The sequence below is a fragment of the Halichoerus grypus genome, chromosome 7 (genome assembly GCF_964656455.1).
Source record: "Halichoerus grypus chromosome 7, mHalGry1.hap1.1, whole genome shotgun sequence".
Taxonomy (NCBI): Eukaryota; Metazoa; Chordata; class Mammalia; order Carnivora; family Phocidae; genus Halichoerus; species Halichoerus grypus.
Genome location: NC_135718.1, coordinates 52,788,950 through 52,801,997, shown reverse-complemented (window position 1 = coordinate 52,801,997; position 13,048 = coordinate 52,788,950). Strand labels below are relative to the sequence as shown.

At 37.0% G+C, this 13,048-nt stretch overlaps 1 protein-coding gene across 1 annotated transcript in view; it reads left to right on the top strand.

The window, feature by feature from the left end:
- The window catches only part of MCU (mitochondrial calcium uniporter), a 198,984-nt gene that overhangs the window by 147,375 nt on the left and 38,561 nt on the right, over window positions 1–13,048 (top strand). Inside the window, exon 2 of the mRNA XM_036114127.2 lies at window positions 11,086–11,155. Coding sequence (XP_035970020.1) covers window positions 11,086–11,155 — 70 coding nt within the window. The remainder of the gene's footprint in view (window positions 1–11,085; window positions 11,156–13,048) is intronic.

The window sequence follows — 13,048 nt, the reverse complement described above, 5'->3', positions numbered from 1 at the left end:
TTTTCTCCAAAGCAGCATTCAACATTAACACTTTAATACTTTCCTCAAAGATTTATCTAGGAAATGTATGCCAGTCCAAATAATCCTTCAATATAAAGGGAGAGACATTTTTTAACATGCCAAATTTCAGGGAAATTTTATTCTCATGAGCCCTACTTCTACAGGATAAAGTGCAGACAACCAAGACATGAAAGGAGAAACTATAGTCTTAAGTACTGGTAGTGAGCATAGAGTCCATTGATCCATAAAATTAAGACTAAAATAAATGTGAAGATTAGATTAGGTTTTATAGAGCAAATATGAATGTTTAAAACCTTGACAAGCTAGTATTGATATAACTAACAAAAGTTGGAAGTGTGAGGGACAAAAGTGACATAAAGTGGTATAAACCTTATGTTTTATAACATACTACCAAAAGATGTTGTTTAAAATCAATAAATCTGGGTGCCTGGGTGGCTCAGTCGTTAAGCGTCTGCCTTCGGCTCAGGTCATGATCCCAGGGTCCTGGGATCAAGCCCCGCATCGGGCTCCCTGCTCCGCGAGAAGCCTGCTTCTCCCTCTCCCACTCCCCCTGCTTGTGTTCCCTCTCTCTCAGTGTCTCTCTCTGTCAAATAAATAAAATCTTTTAAAAAATAAATAAATAAAATCAATAAATCCAGTAAAAGAGGGTGTGGGGTATATAGGTAAGTGGATGATAATAGAGAAATAGATAAACACTAACAGAAATAATATAAACTAAACTGATAGTAGAGGGGAGGAAAAAAAAGAGGCATAATTAGGGGCAACTGAGTGGCTCAGTTAATTAAACGTCCAGATTTCGTCTTAGGTCGTGATCTCAGGATCATGAGATCGAGCCCTATGTCAAGCTCCGTATTCAGCGGGGAATCTGCTTGGGATTCTCTATCCCCCACTTCCTCTGCCCCTCTCCCCAATCGCGTGTGCGCTCTCTCTCTCTCTAAAATAAATAAATAAAATCTTTTTTAAAAAGGCACAGCTAGGGGCGCCTGGGTGGCTCAGTTGGTTAAGCGACTGCCTTCAGCTCAGGTCATGATCCTGGAGTTCCAGGATCGAGTCCCGCATCGGGCTCCCTGCTCAGTGGGGAGTCTGCTTCTCCCTCTGACCCCACCCCATATGCTCGCTCTCTCTTTCTCTCTCTCTCAAATAAATAAAATCTTAAAAAAAAAAAAAAGGCATAGTTATATTAAGTTCATCACTGCTCATACTAGAGACAGGAAATCTATAAATAAATAAATAAATATATATATATATACAGGGAGTACCAATTATTAGGATTGACATTTTAAAAAATTCTTTATTTAAATTCAATTTGGTTAACATATACTGTATTATTAGTTTCAGGAATAGAATTTAGTGATTCATCAGTTGCATATAACACCCAGTGCTCATTACATCAAGTGCTCTCCTTAATGCCCATCACCCAATTACCCCATCCTCCAACCCACCTCCCCTCCAGCAACCCTCAATTTGTTTCCTATAGTTAAGAGTCTCTTATGGTTTGCCTCCCTCTCTGTTTTTATCTTATTTTATTTTTCCTTCCCTTCCCCTATGGTCATCTGTTTTGTTTCTTAAATTCCACATATGAGTGAAATCATGGTGTTTGTGTTTCTCTGACTGACTTATTTCGCTTAGCATAATACCCTCTACTTCTATCCATGTCGTTGCAAATGGCAAGATTTCATTCTTTTTGATGGCTGAGTAAATACAGCATCTTTTTTTTTAAGATTTTATTTATTAGAGAGCACTTAAGTGAGCACAAGTGGGGGGAGGGGCAGAGGGAGAAGTAGACTGCCTGCTGAGTGGGGAGCCTGGCGTGGGGCTCGATCCCAGGACCCTGAGATCATGACCTGAGCCAAAGTCAGACGTTTAACGACTCAGCTACCCAGGCACTCCAATATACCAGATCTTTATCCATTCATCTGTCAATGGACATCTGGGCTCTTTCCATATTTTGGCTATTTTGGACATTGTTGCTATAATCATTGGGGTGCATGTGCCCCTTCAAATCACTATGTTTATATCTTTTAGATAAATACCTAGAAGTGCAATTGCTGGGTCATAGGGTAGTTCTGTTTTTAACTGTTTGAGGAACCTCCATACTGTTTTCCAGAGTGGCTGCACCAGTTTGCATTCCCAACAGGGTAAGAGGGTTCCCCTTTCTCCTTATCCTCACCAACATCTGTTGTTTTCTGAGTTGCTAATTTTAGTTATTCTGACCAGTGTGAGGTGGTAGCTCATTGTGGTTTTGATTTGTATTTCCCTGATGACGAGTGATGTTGAGCATTTTTTCATGTGTCTGATAACCATTTATATGTCTTCTTTGGAGAAATGTCTCTTCATGTCTTCTGCCCATTTCTTGACTGGATTTTTTTGTTTTTTGGGCATTGAGTTTGATAAGTTCTTTATAGATTTTGGATACTAGTCCTTTAGTTGATATGTCATTTGCAAATGTCTTCTCCTATTCCGTAGTTTGCCTTTTAGTTTTGTGGATTGTTTCTTTGCTGTGCAAAAACTTTTTATCCTGATGAAGTCCCACTAGCTCATTTTCGTTTTTATTTCCCTTGCCTTTGGAGACGTGTCTAGCAAGAAGTGGCTGCAGCGAAGGTCAAAGAGGTTGCTGCCTGTGTTCTCCTCTAGGATTTTGATGGATTCCTGTCTTGCATTTAGGTCTTTCATCCATTTTGAGTTTATTTTTGTGTATGGTATAAGAAAGTGGTCCAGTTTTATTCTTCTGCATGTGGCTGTCCAATTTTCCCAGCACAATTTGTTGAGGAAACTTCTTTTTTCCATTGGATATTCTTTCCTGCTTTGTTGAAGATTAGTTGACCATAGAGTTGGGGGTCTATTTCTGGGTTCTCTATTCTGTTGCATTGATCTATGTGTCTGTTTTTGTGCCAGTACCATATTGTCTTGATGATTACAGCTTTGTAATAGAGCTTGAAGTTCAGAATTTGATGCCTCCAGCTTTGGTTTTCTTCTTCATCATAACTTTGGCTATTCGGGGTCTTTTCTGGTTCCATACAAATTTTAGGATTGTTTGTTCCACGTCTGTGAAAAATGCTGATGGTATTTTCATAGGGATTGCATTGAATGTATAGATTGCTTTGGGTAACATAGACATTTTAACAATATTTGTTCTTCCAATCCATGAACATGGAATGTTTTTCCATTTCTTTGTATCTTCTTCAATTTCTTTCATGGATGTTCTATAGTTTTCAGAGATAGATCTTTAACCTCTTTGGTTAGGTTTATTCCTAGGTCTCTTGTGATTTTTGGTGTAATTGTAAATGGGATTGATTCCTTGATTTCTCTTTCTGCTGCTTCATTGTTAGTATATATTATTTGCTTTGTTGAAGGTTATTTGGCCAAAGAGTTGAGGTTCTATTTCTGGGTTCTTTATTCTGTTCTGTTCTGAGGATGATATTCACTGTGGGTCTTTCATATATGGCTCTAATGATGTTGAGGTATGTTCCCTCTATCCCTACATGGTGGAGGGTTTTTATCAAGAAAGGATGCTGTATTTTGTCAAATGCTTTTTCTGCATCTATTGAGAGGATCATATGGTTCTTGTCCTTTCTTTTATTAATGTGGTATATCATGTTGATTGATTTGTGGATGTTGACCCACCCCTGCAGCTCAGGAATAAATCCCACTTGGTCGTGGTGAATAAACCTTTTAATGTACTGTTGGATCCTATTAGCTCCTATCTTGGCGAGAATTTTTGCATCCATTTTCATCAGGGATATTGGTCTGTAATTCTCCTTTTTGGTGGGGTCTTTGTCTGGTTTTGGGATCAAGGTAATGTTGGCCTCATAGAAAGAGTTTCGATGTTTTCCTTCCACTTCTATTTTTTGGAACAGTTTCAAAAGAATAGGTATTAATTCTTCTTTAAATGTTTGGTAGAATTCCCCTGTGAGGCCATCTGGCCCTGGATATTGTGTCCTTTCTCTTTTAAGTTTGGCTAGGGGCTTATCAATCTCATTAATTCTTTCAAAGAAACAGCTCCTAGTGTTAAAGTCCCCTACTATTATTATATTATAATCAATGAGTTTCTTTAATTTTGTTATTAATTGGCTTATATATTTGGCTGCTCCAAAGTTAGGGGCATAAATATTTATAACTGTTAGATCTTCTTGTTGGATAGACCCCTTTATTATGATAAAGTGACCTTCTTCATCTCTTATTACAGTCTTTGGTTTAAAATCTAGGTTGTCTGATATAAGGATTGCTACCCCAGCTTTCTTTTGATGTCCATTTTCATAAATCGTTCTCCACCCCCTCACTTTCAATCTGGAGGTGTCTCTGGGTCTAAAGTGAGTCTCTTGTAAGCAGCAAATTGATGGATCTTGTTTTTTTACCCATTCTGATACCCTGTGTCTTTTGATTGGAACATTTAATCTATTTACATTCAGAGTAATTATTGAAAGATATGAATTTAGTGCCATTGTACCTGTAAAGTCGCTGTTCCTGTAGATTGTTCTTTTGTGGTCTTTGTTACTATAATTTGTTCAAATAGGGGCGCCTGGGTGGTACACTCAGTTAAGTGTCTGACTCTTGGTTTCAGCTTAGGTCATGATTTCAGGGTCTTGGGATTGAGCCCCATGTCAGGGTCCATTCTCAGCATGGAATCTGCTTGAGATTCTCTCTCTCTAAAATAAATTAAAAAAAATCTTGAAAAATTTTTAATTTGTTCAAATAAACTTTCTGCCCCTTTTCCCACTCCTCATCTTCTGGGACTCTAATAATATATATATTATTTTGCTTTATGGAATCACTGAGCTCTCTAAGTCTACTTTCATGATCTAATAGTTTTGTTTCCCTCTTCTTTTCAGCTTCCTTATTTTCCATCATTTTATCTTCTGTATCACTGATTTGCTCTTCTGCTTTGTTCATCCTCGTTTTTATATTCTCCACTTGGGTCTGCATCTTGGTAATAGCATTTTTTAATTTCGACCTGATAAGATTTTAGTTCTTTTTTTCTCTAGAGTAAGGGATTCTCTAGTGTTTTCTATCCTTTTTTCAAGCCCAGCTAATATCTTTATAATCATTGTTTTAAATTCTAGTTTAGACATCTTACTTATATCCATATTGATTAAATTCCTGGCAGTGAGTACTACCTCCTATTCTTTCTTTTGGGTCATTTTCTCCGTCTTGTCATTTTGTCCAGAAAAGAAAAGAAGAAAGAGAAAAAAAACACAACAAAAATAATAACAATCACAACAATAGAAAACAAAACAAAACTAGATCCTGGGTGTGTTTGGCCTGCTTGTTAAAAGAAACTAGATACCCAAATAAGAAAGAAAAACATGTATATGTGTATATGTAAATGTGTGTATAAATACTGTATATAAATACAATGAAAGGAAACAAAAAATATATAAAGTGTGTATAAAAATTTAAAAAGAATAAAAAAATGAAAAATAAAATAACTGGAAACATACCAATAGACTAAAGAATGGTATATACTGTTTTCCCCAAGAGCTGAAGTTTTGCAGCCCTCAATGATCAGTAAACTTGGTGTGATTGAGTTAATTGTGCTGGTCTTCTGGGGGAGGGGCCTGTTGCACTGGTTCTCAGGTGGATTTGCCCCAGTGGAAAAGTGCCTCCCAGTGCTCAGAGAGGCCGGGGCTTGGTGTAAGCAGCTCCAGACTCCACTAGGTGGCACTGTTTTGCTCCCTGAAGGCTTTCGGCCCTAATGGGCTCCATGAATATGGCTGCACCCTGCTCTCTAGCGCCAGAGCTGAAAATTACCCCCCTTCAGTGAGCCCTCACAGAAAAGCATTCAGTCACTCTTGTCTCCCCAGTTTCCGTCAGAATTCTGTTCACCTGGCCTGTGACTGAGCATTTTTATCCAGGCATGTGACTGAGTTTCAAAACTCCAAATTTTAGGGACTCCCATGGCACTGACCCTCGCTGCTCCTTGGGGAGGGGGTCTTACCAGCCTTCTGCCTTTTGCTGGATCCTGCCCAGGAAAGCGGTTGCAGAACTGTGCAGTAGTTTGCAGTTTATGGCAACACAGAGCAGAGAGCTGGCACCTAGACTTGCTTTTCTCAGCCAGCTTCCCTGCTCCTATGCCTGGGAACTCTACCCCACTCAGGTACCCCCTGTTGTTCTTGAGATCCCTGGGATCCTGAGACCATACTGTCACACCTGGGATTTTGCCCCACTTTGCCACCTGAGCACCTTTGAGCCAGGGACGCCCTCCCTCCCCCCCACTGTAGCAGACTTCTAAAAGTTCTGATTTTGCACTCCACTGCTTATAATACTTGGCAGTAGCCTCCTTAAGCAGGCTCCCATCCCTCCGCCATATCATCAGCTATATCACACCGGATTGAAGTCTCCGCACCTCCTTCCTCCCAAACTGTGGTCTCTTTTCTACTTGTAGACTTACAGCATCTGTATTTTCAGATCTCCGATTGATTTCTCAGGTGTTCAGAATGATCTGATAACTATGTAGTTGTATTCGAGGGACAACACAAACTTAGGGTCCCCCAACTACTCTGCCATCTTAACTGCTGGGATTGACATTTTAAATGGGTAGCCAGAGTAGGCCTCACTCAGAAAGTGAAATTTGAGCAAACATTTGAAGGAAGTGAGGGAGCCTGATAGTTTCCTGGAGAAATAATATTCTAATCAGAAATAATAACTATTGCAGAAGTCTTGAAGCAGGAGCATAGCTGGTGCATACAAGAAACAGGACAGAGTCTTGAGGGGCTAAAGCAGAATAATTGAGAGGGAGAGGGATAAGAGATGAAGTCTGAGAGATAATAGGGTATCTGATAACATCAGGCCTTAAAGACAGTTAAAAGAACTTAAACTTTTACTCTGAAATAACTACTAAACCAAATTAAACTTTCCGTATTATCAGAAGAAAAACATGTGTAACTAAAATAAAGCAAGCCCAAACCACTTAGTAAACTATTTTTAAGAAGAAAGAGCAGCAATAAAAACAAAGCGTTAAGTTTTTATAGCATAATATTTGATGACTGAAAGATTAAATATATATTACATTAATACATGTAAATAGGCTAAACTTTCCCATTAAACGATTCCCAGATTAGATCACAAAAAATTATTTAAGATTTTTAAAATTTTTATTTACTTGACAGAGAGAGACACAGCGAGAGAGGGAACACAAGCAGGGGGAGTGGGAAAGGGAGAAGCAGCCTTCCCGCTGAGCAGGGAGCCCGATGCGGGGCTCAATCCCTGGACCCTGGGATCATGACCTGAGCTGAAGGCAGACGCTTAACAACTGAGTCACCCAGGTGCCCACAAAAAAATTATTTAGAATCATTTCTAAAACAAACTCCAAAAGAGTAACAAAATTAGGGGGCAGGTAAAGCATCACAGGCATATACAAACTAAAAACAAGTGTAGGGGCCATGATCTTATTATTGGACAAGATTAGTACAATTAGTACTTAGTACAAGAAGCATTTCATTAGGGAAAGGGACATAAAGACAAGATCTGTGTGAAGAAGACCTTAAAATGTTTCTCAGTGACACAAATACAGACTTAATTGGAAAGGCTTACAAGGTTTTTGGATATGAAGACTCAAAATCTTATGGAAATCAGTTTCCCTTATGTTAATTGGAGTTAATGTGATCTCAATTTCAAAATAAAAAACAAGCAAAAAACTAGTTAACATTTATTAAGCAGTTACTCTATGCCAGGCACTGTTCTAAATACTTTATATGTATTACATTTAGTCCTTGCAGCGAGTGTATGTGGTAGGTACTGGTATTATTCTTTGTCCATTTTTCAGTGAAGAAACTGAGGCACAAAGAGACTAATGAACTTACTCCAAGCTGAAGTTAGAGTAAGTTATGAATCAGAATCTAAACTCAGGCAGGGTGATTACAAATTCTGTGATTTTAACCACTATGCTATTATACTGCTTTTGAAATTAATGGGATTGTGTGTTTGTGTTGTGTCACTAGACAAACTGACTCTAAGTTCAAGAGTTGAAGAATAACCAGGAAAATTCTTAAAGGAAAGTAATCAGGGAAAACTAGCCTACTACCCTCCCAGATACTAAAATATATTACAAAGCTAGAATGTTGAAATAATGTAGTCACTAGGGCATGAGCAGACAGATCAGTGGACAGAATAGTAATTCAGAAAAAGATCTAAATTTGTATAGGGATTTAGAAAATTACAAAGGGAGCATTTCAAATAAGAGGGGAAAATAAATTATTTAAATATGGGACCACCTGTGTTATTAGTGGGAAATTAGTTGGATTTCTACTTAACTTTAACCAAGATTAATTCCTAATGAATCAATGATTTAAACCTGAAAAATTAAACTAAAAGAAGCAAACGGAGAATGTTATAATATTCTCAAAGTAGGGAAGGCCTCTAAGATTTATGACACAGACCCCTTAAGTTAAAGAGAGGATTGCAACGTGTTCTGTTGACAAAGGGCTAATTTTCTTAGTATTTAAAGAACTTCTACAAAATAATATTCCAAGACCAAGAACTAAATTGAAAAAAGGGCAAAGGATGTAAATACTTAGTTCCTAGAAAAGCAAATAACAATTAACTCATAGATGAAAATATGTAAAATTTTTCACTTTTAATACAAAAAATGCAAATTATAGCTATAGTGAAATACTGCTCAGCTTTGACACTGGCAATCTGTAGGTATGTGAATTCATGTTAATTTCCATGAAAAACAATTTGGTAATAGCTTTCAAAATTTAAAGTGTATGTACCTTTAACTTGGCACTTGAAGTATTTTATCCTCCAATATTGGTACCTCCACGTAAGGATATTTATTCTAGTGTCATGTGTTAAAATAATAAAAGGTTGCCTGTCAATAGGCAATCATAAAGATGTACCATAAAATTTATTTAACCAATGTAATTTTATTCAGTCACTAAAAGTAGTGAGTTAAGTTAAAAAGAAAGCCAGATGAGTAATGGAACTCTAGCATGCTACCATTTGTGTTTTTAAAAATCTCTGCAAATACACACACACACACACACACACAAGCTTGTATATGTATAACACTGTCTTTGATAGGATATTCAGATTTAACGAGGTACCTCTGGAGAGAACTGTGTTGCTGGGCCACAGGGATGTGAGGAAGACCAACATTAAGTGTAAAAGACTTAATTTTTATTCAGTTTTTGTTTTTTGAATTTTATATCATGTACCTGTTTTATCTATTCAAAAGAAATAACTTAAGCATTTTAAATAAAATTATATTGCTAGAAGGTACCTAAGCATAGTCGAATAAAAAGACCTGCAGGGGATAAGACCAAGGCCCTGTGTGTTTTGTGTAGAAGATGGTTAGCAGTATTGAGACCTGGATTCTAAATCCTGATTCTGCCTAATGTGTGACTCTTAGTCACTTTCCCTCTGTGGGTCTCACTTTTCTCATTTGTAGAATAAGGGGTAGGATTCATCTTCCCTTGTCTTCCATCATTAGTTTTCAACCGCTTTATGAAGTCCCAGGATTCTTTGGATCCCCTTACGGGGCTCAAGCAGAGGATCAGGATTGTGGGGTTTCCCAGCACATCCATCTTTAACCAGAGCATCCCCAAATCAGTGTGTAAAATTAAATTTAACTAAATGTTTTGAAACTTAAAAAAAAAAAAGAAGTCTGAAAGTCACAGTGAAGTAATTGTATGTATTAACTTAAAGATTCTCAACAGCATGCAAACACATTAGAGTATCATGATCAGCTATGAACTAAGTCTAGTAATTTCAAATGATTACAGTAGTCCCCCCTTATCCGTGGTTTCACTTTCAGTTACCCACAGTCCACCGCAGTCCAGAAGCAGATGCTCTTCCTTCTGACATATGGTCAGAAGGTCATTAGTAGTTTAACACTAGGTCACAGTGCCTACGTCATTCACCTCATCTCATCTCTTCATGTAGGCATTTTTATTGTTTCACATCATCACAAGAAGGGTGAGTGCAGTACAGTAAGATACTTTGAGAGACCACATTTATTTAACTATTACAGTATATTTTTACAGTTCTATTTTATCATTAGCTATTGTTGCTAATCTCCTGTGCCTAATTCTTAAATTAAACTTTTAAGTATGTATGTATAAGAAAAAACATACAGGGTTCAGTACCTTATGTAGTTTCAGGTATCCGCTGACGGGTCTTGGGACATAGCCCCTGTGAGTAAGAGGGGACTGCTGTATTTACATTTTTAGTAAATGTCAGTCTCATATTTCTGCATGCTTTCTTAGGTTGGAAGGAGGCGGGAATTGATGTTCACATGAAGGATATAAAGCCTGTTACGCATCATGGTTGACTTAAGATACATCTTCATAGAGTCCTAAATGATTTTTCTTTTTTAGGGCTGATGGAGTGGAATATAGTATCTGCCTCAGAGGCAGACATTGTTTTTTAGTCAGTTAATGCCTTCCTTTAATACTTGCTGTGGCTGGGAAAGTAAAAGGTACAAAGGGATAAATGAATCATTTGACAAGTCAAAAACATTTAATATTCTTTTTGAAACTTAGTTTAATTGTGAGAAACTAAATTCTAGACCTAAATCTACAAAATGACAATACATTGGAGAAGGTAGTAAGATTATAAGTGATTTCCTTCTTATATTCAGAAAAAGGAAATTATTAGGGACTCTAGGAGTGAGGCTGCTTGACCAAGTTTTAAAATTAAAAAAAAAAAAAAAAGAAAAGGAAAGTGAACAGAAAGACTAGATCTCAACCCAATAACAGCAAATTCATGATACAACTACTTAACACCTAGGTATGAAGGAAATGCAGGTCTAAAAGCTAGCAAGAGAAGGAAACATGAAAGTTTAGTTTAGACTTGGTAGCCCTTAAAACCAATATTGAGTGCTTAAAAAGTAGATGAAAAAGCAATTGTGTGATATGTGTATATGTAAATATGTGTAAAATTTTGAAAACCAAAATATTCATCACTATGATCTTAAGATGATATGAGTTTGACTTTCTTAAACTATATTTTTAAACTTTTCTACAAAGAATACATATTACTTAAATAATCAAAAAGTTATTTATCATATACATACACATTTGTTGCTCTGTCCTGACCGTGGATGTGTCTTTTTGTATTTTCTAGGTGCACCAGAGGCTCTCTTCTTGGCAGAATTTGGGAGTTGTTTATTGCAGTACTGTTGTGCCCTCTGATGGTGAGTTTTGGCAAATCCATTTTTTATGTATATTTTTTTTCCTTAACTCAATATTTTTCATTCTCTAACATATAAATTTATAAATCATACTCCTTCACTTAAGATGGACTTGGAATCAGACAGAGAAGATGGGGGTGGGGCAGTGTTAAAGAAGAGAAATAAAATTTGAATGAAGATGCAGTGAATTTAGAGGAGAGATCAGAAAGAAAAACTAAATAGACCCATCAAATTTTCATAGATCATGGAATGTTATTATCTCATCTTTTCATTTATGTTTTAAAACTGGGCACATAGGTAATGTGAAGATCACAGAAGCACCATCTTTAGTATTTCCTAACCATTGGACCTTCCTTTTATGGATCACGATCAAACTCTCGAGCCCCTTCGTATCATCGGCACCTAGACAGAAGCAATTCAAAATCTGAGACCTCCTGCCCTGATTGTTTTTTCCTTCCCTTAAACTCAGGGCTGTGATACCCTTCTTTGATGTGAGAAAGAATGAACAGATGTTTGGGGACCACATACAGTCCTTTGTGAATGTACATGATGCTGCAAACTGGCAACAGGATGGAGGCGTGGTTGTTGTTACAGTAGTGGGGGAATATGTTTACAACCTTACTGTCATTTCTCTTACCCAGTATTGCACATCTACAGTTTATATTGTTTGCTTAGGGTTGAATGTTATATATATTTCCTCTGTATCAAGTTTAGTTTGATAGAATTCAAATTTCAACCTTATAAACATTAATTTATAGACAAAGCAACCGTCAAAAGAGCATCTAGCAAACTTATAGACACCTAAAGTGAAGAAGCCTCAGAGGAATTTTGAAAGTCCTAGGATCCCCTGTTACTCCTCAGAATAGATATTTGCATTGTTATCAGAACCCTCCCCCCACCCAAAGCTGTTTAAACTTACGCAGTTGCTATTACCCTATATGGAAGTATTTCAATAATGTAAAAATGGTACAGTTGTACTGGGGTATCTGGATGAATATTATTCTAGGACATAAATGCTAGTAGGTTGCCCTATGTTGCATAAGGGGTTGAAAAGATACGTACTTCAAAAACAAAAAAACAAAAAACGTGACTGCCCAAATTCCTACCAATACTATTGCCCTACCTAAGAAAACCAACTCCTATTAGTTATCAAGAAATAGAAGCACATAATTGATTTAATGCAACTCATTGTCCTTACTATCCCCAAATTATACATCTTTCTTATTTTTACTTCTAAAACAATTTTACCTTAGGTCTGTATAGCATATGAGAAAATTGCCTAATACACAGCTACTACTTCAGTAGTAAACATCTCTGCTGTCATTCATTCCTCTTAGTTGAGGCTGCTGGATCATATTCTGTATTAAATGAGGACCCCTATTTTTTAAAAATACAAAATCTAAAATACCACATTATATTTATGTAACTCGTATACATGCCTAATCTATACTTCCTTTCAGTAATTGCTTATTGTGTTGTTTGACGGATCTTCTAATCATGACTATAATACCTGATATAAAGGGTATATATTATCTTAAATGTTTAACCTTCTTTTTTTTTTTTTTAAAGATTTTATTTATTTATTTGAGAGAGAGAATGAGATAGAGAGAGCATGAGAGGGCGGAGGGTCAGAGGGAGAAGCAGACTCCCTGCTGAGCAGGGAGCCCGATGCGGGACTCAGTCCTGGGACTCCAGGATCATGACCTGAGCCGAAGGCAGCCGCTTAACCAACTGAGCCACCCGAGCACCCAATGTTTAACCTTCTTACCAAAGCAGTCTAAAAGGTTCTTAGTTTTTCTTACATCACAAATATTTTTGAAGATCTGGTGAAAGCTCTAGACTCTTTCTTTAGAGAAAAGTTATATATATACATAGGAAATTTTACGCATAATTTCT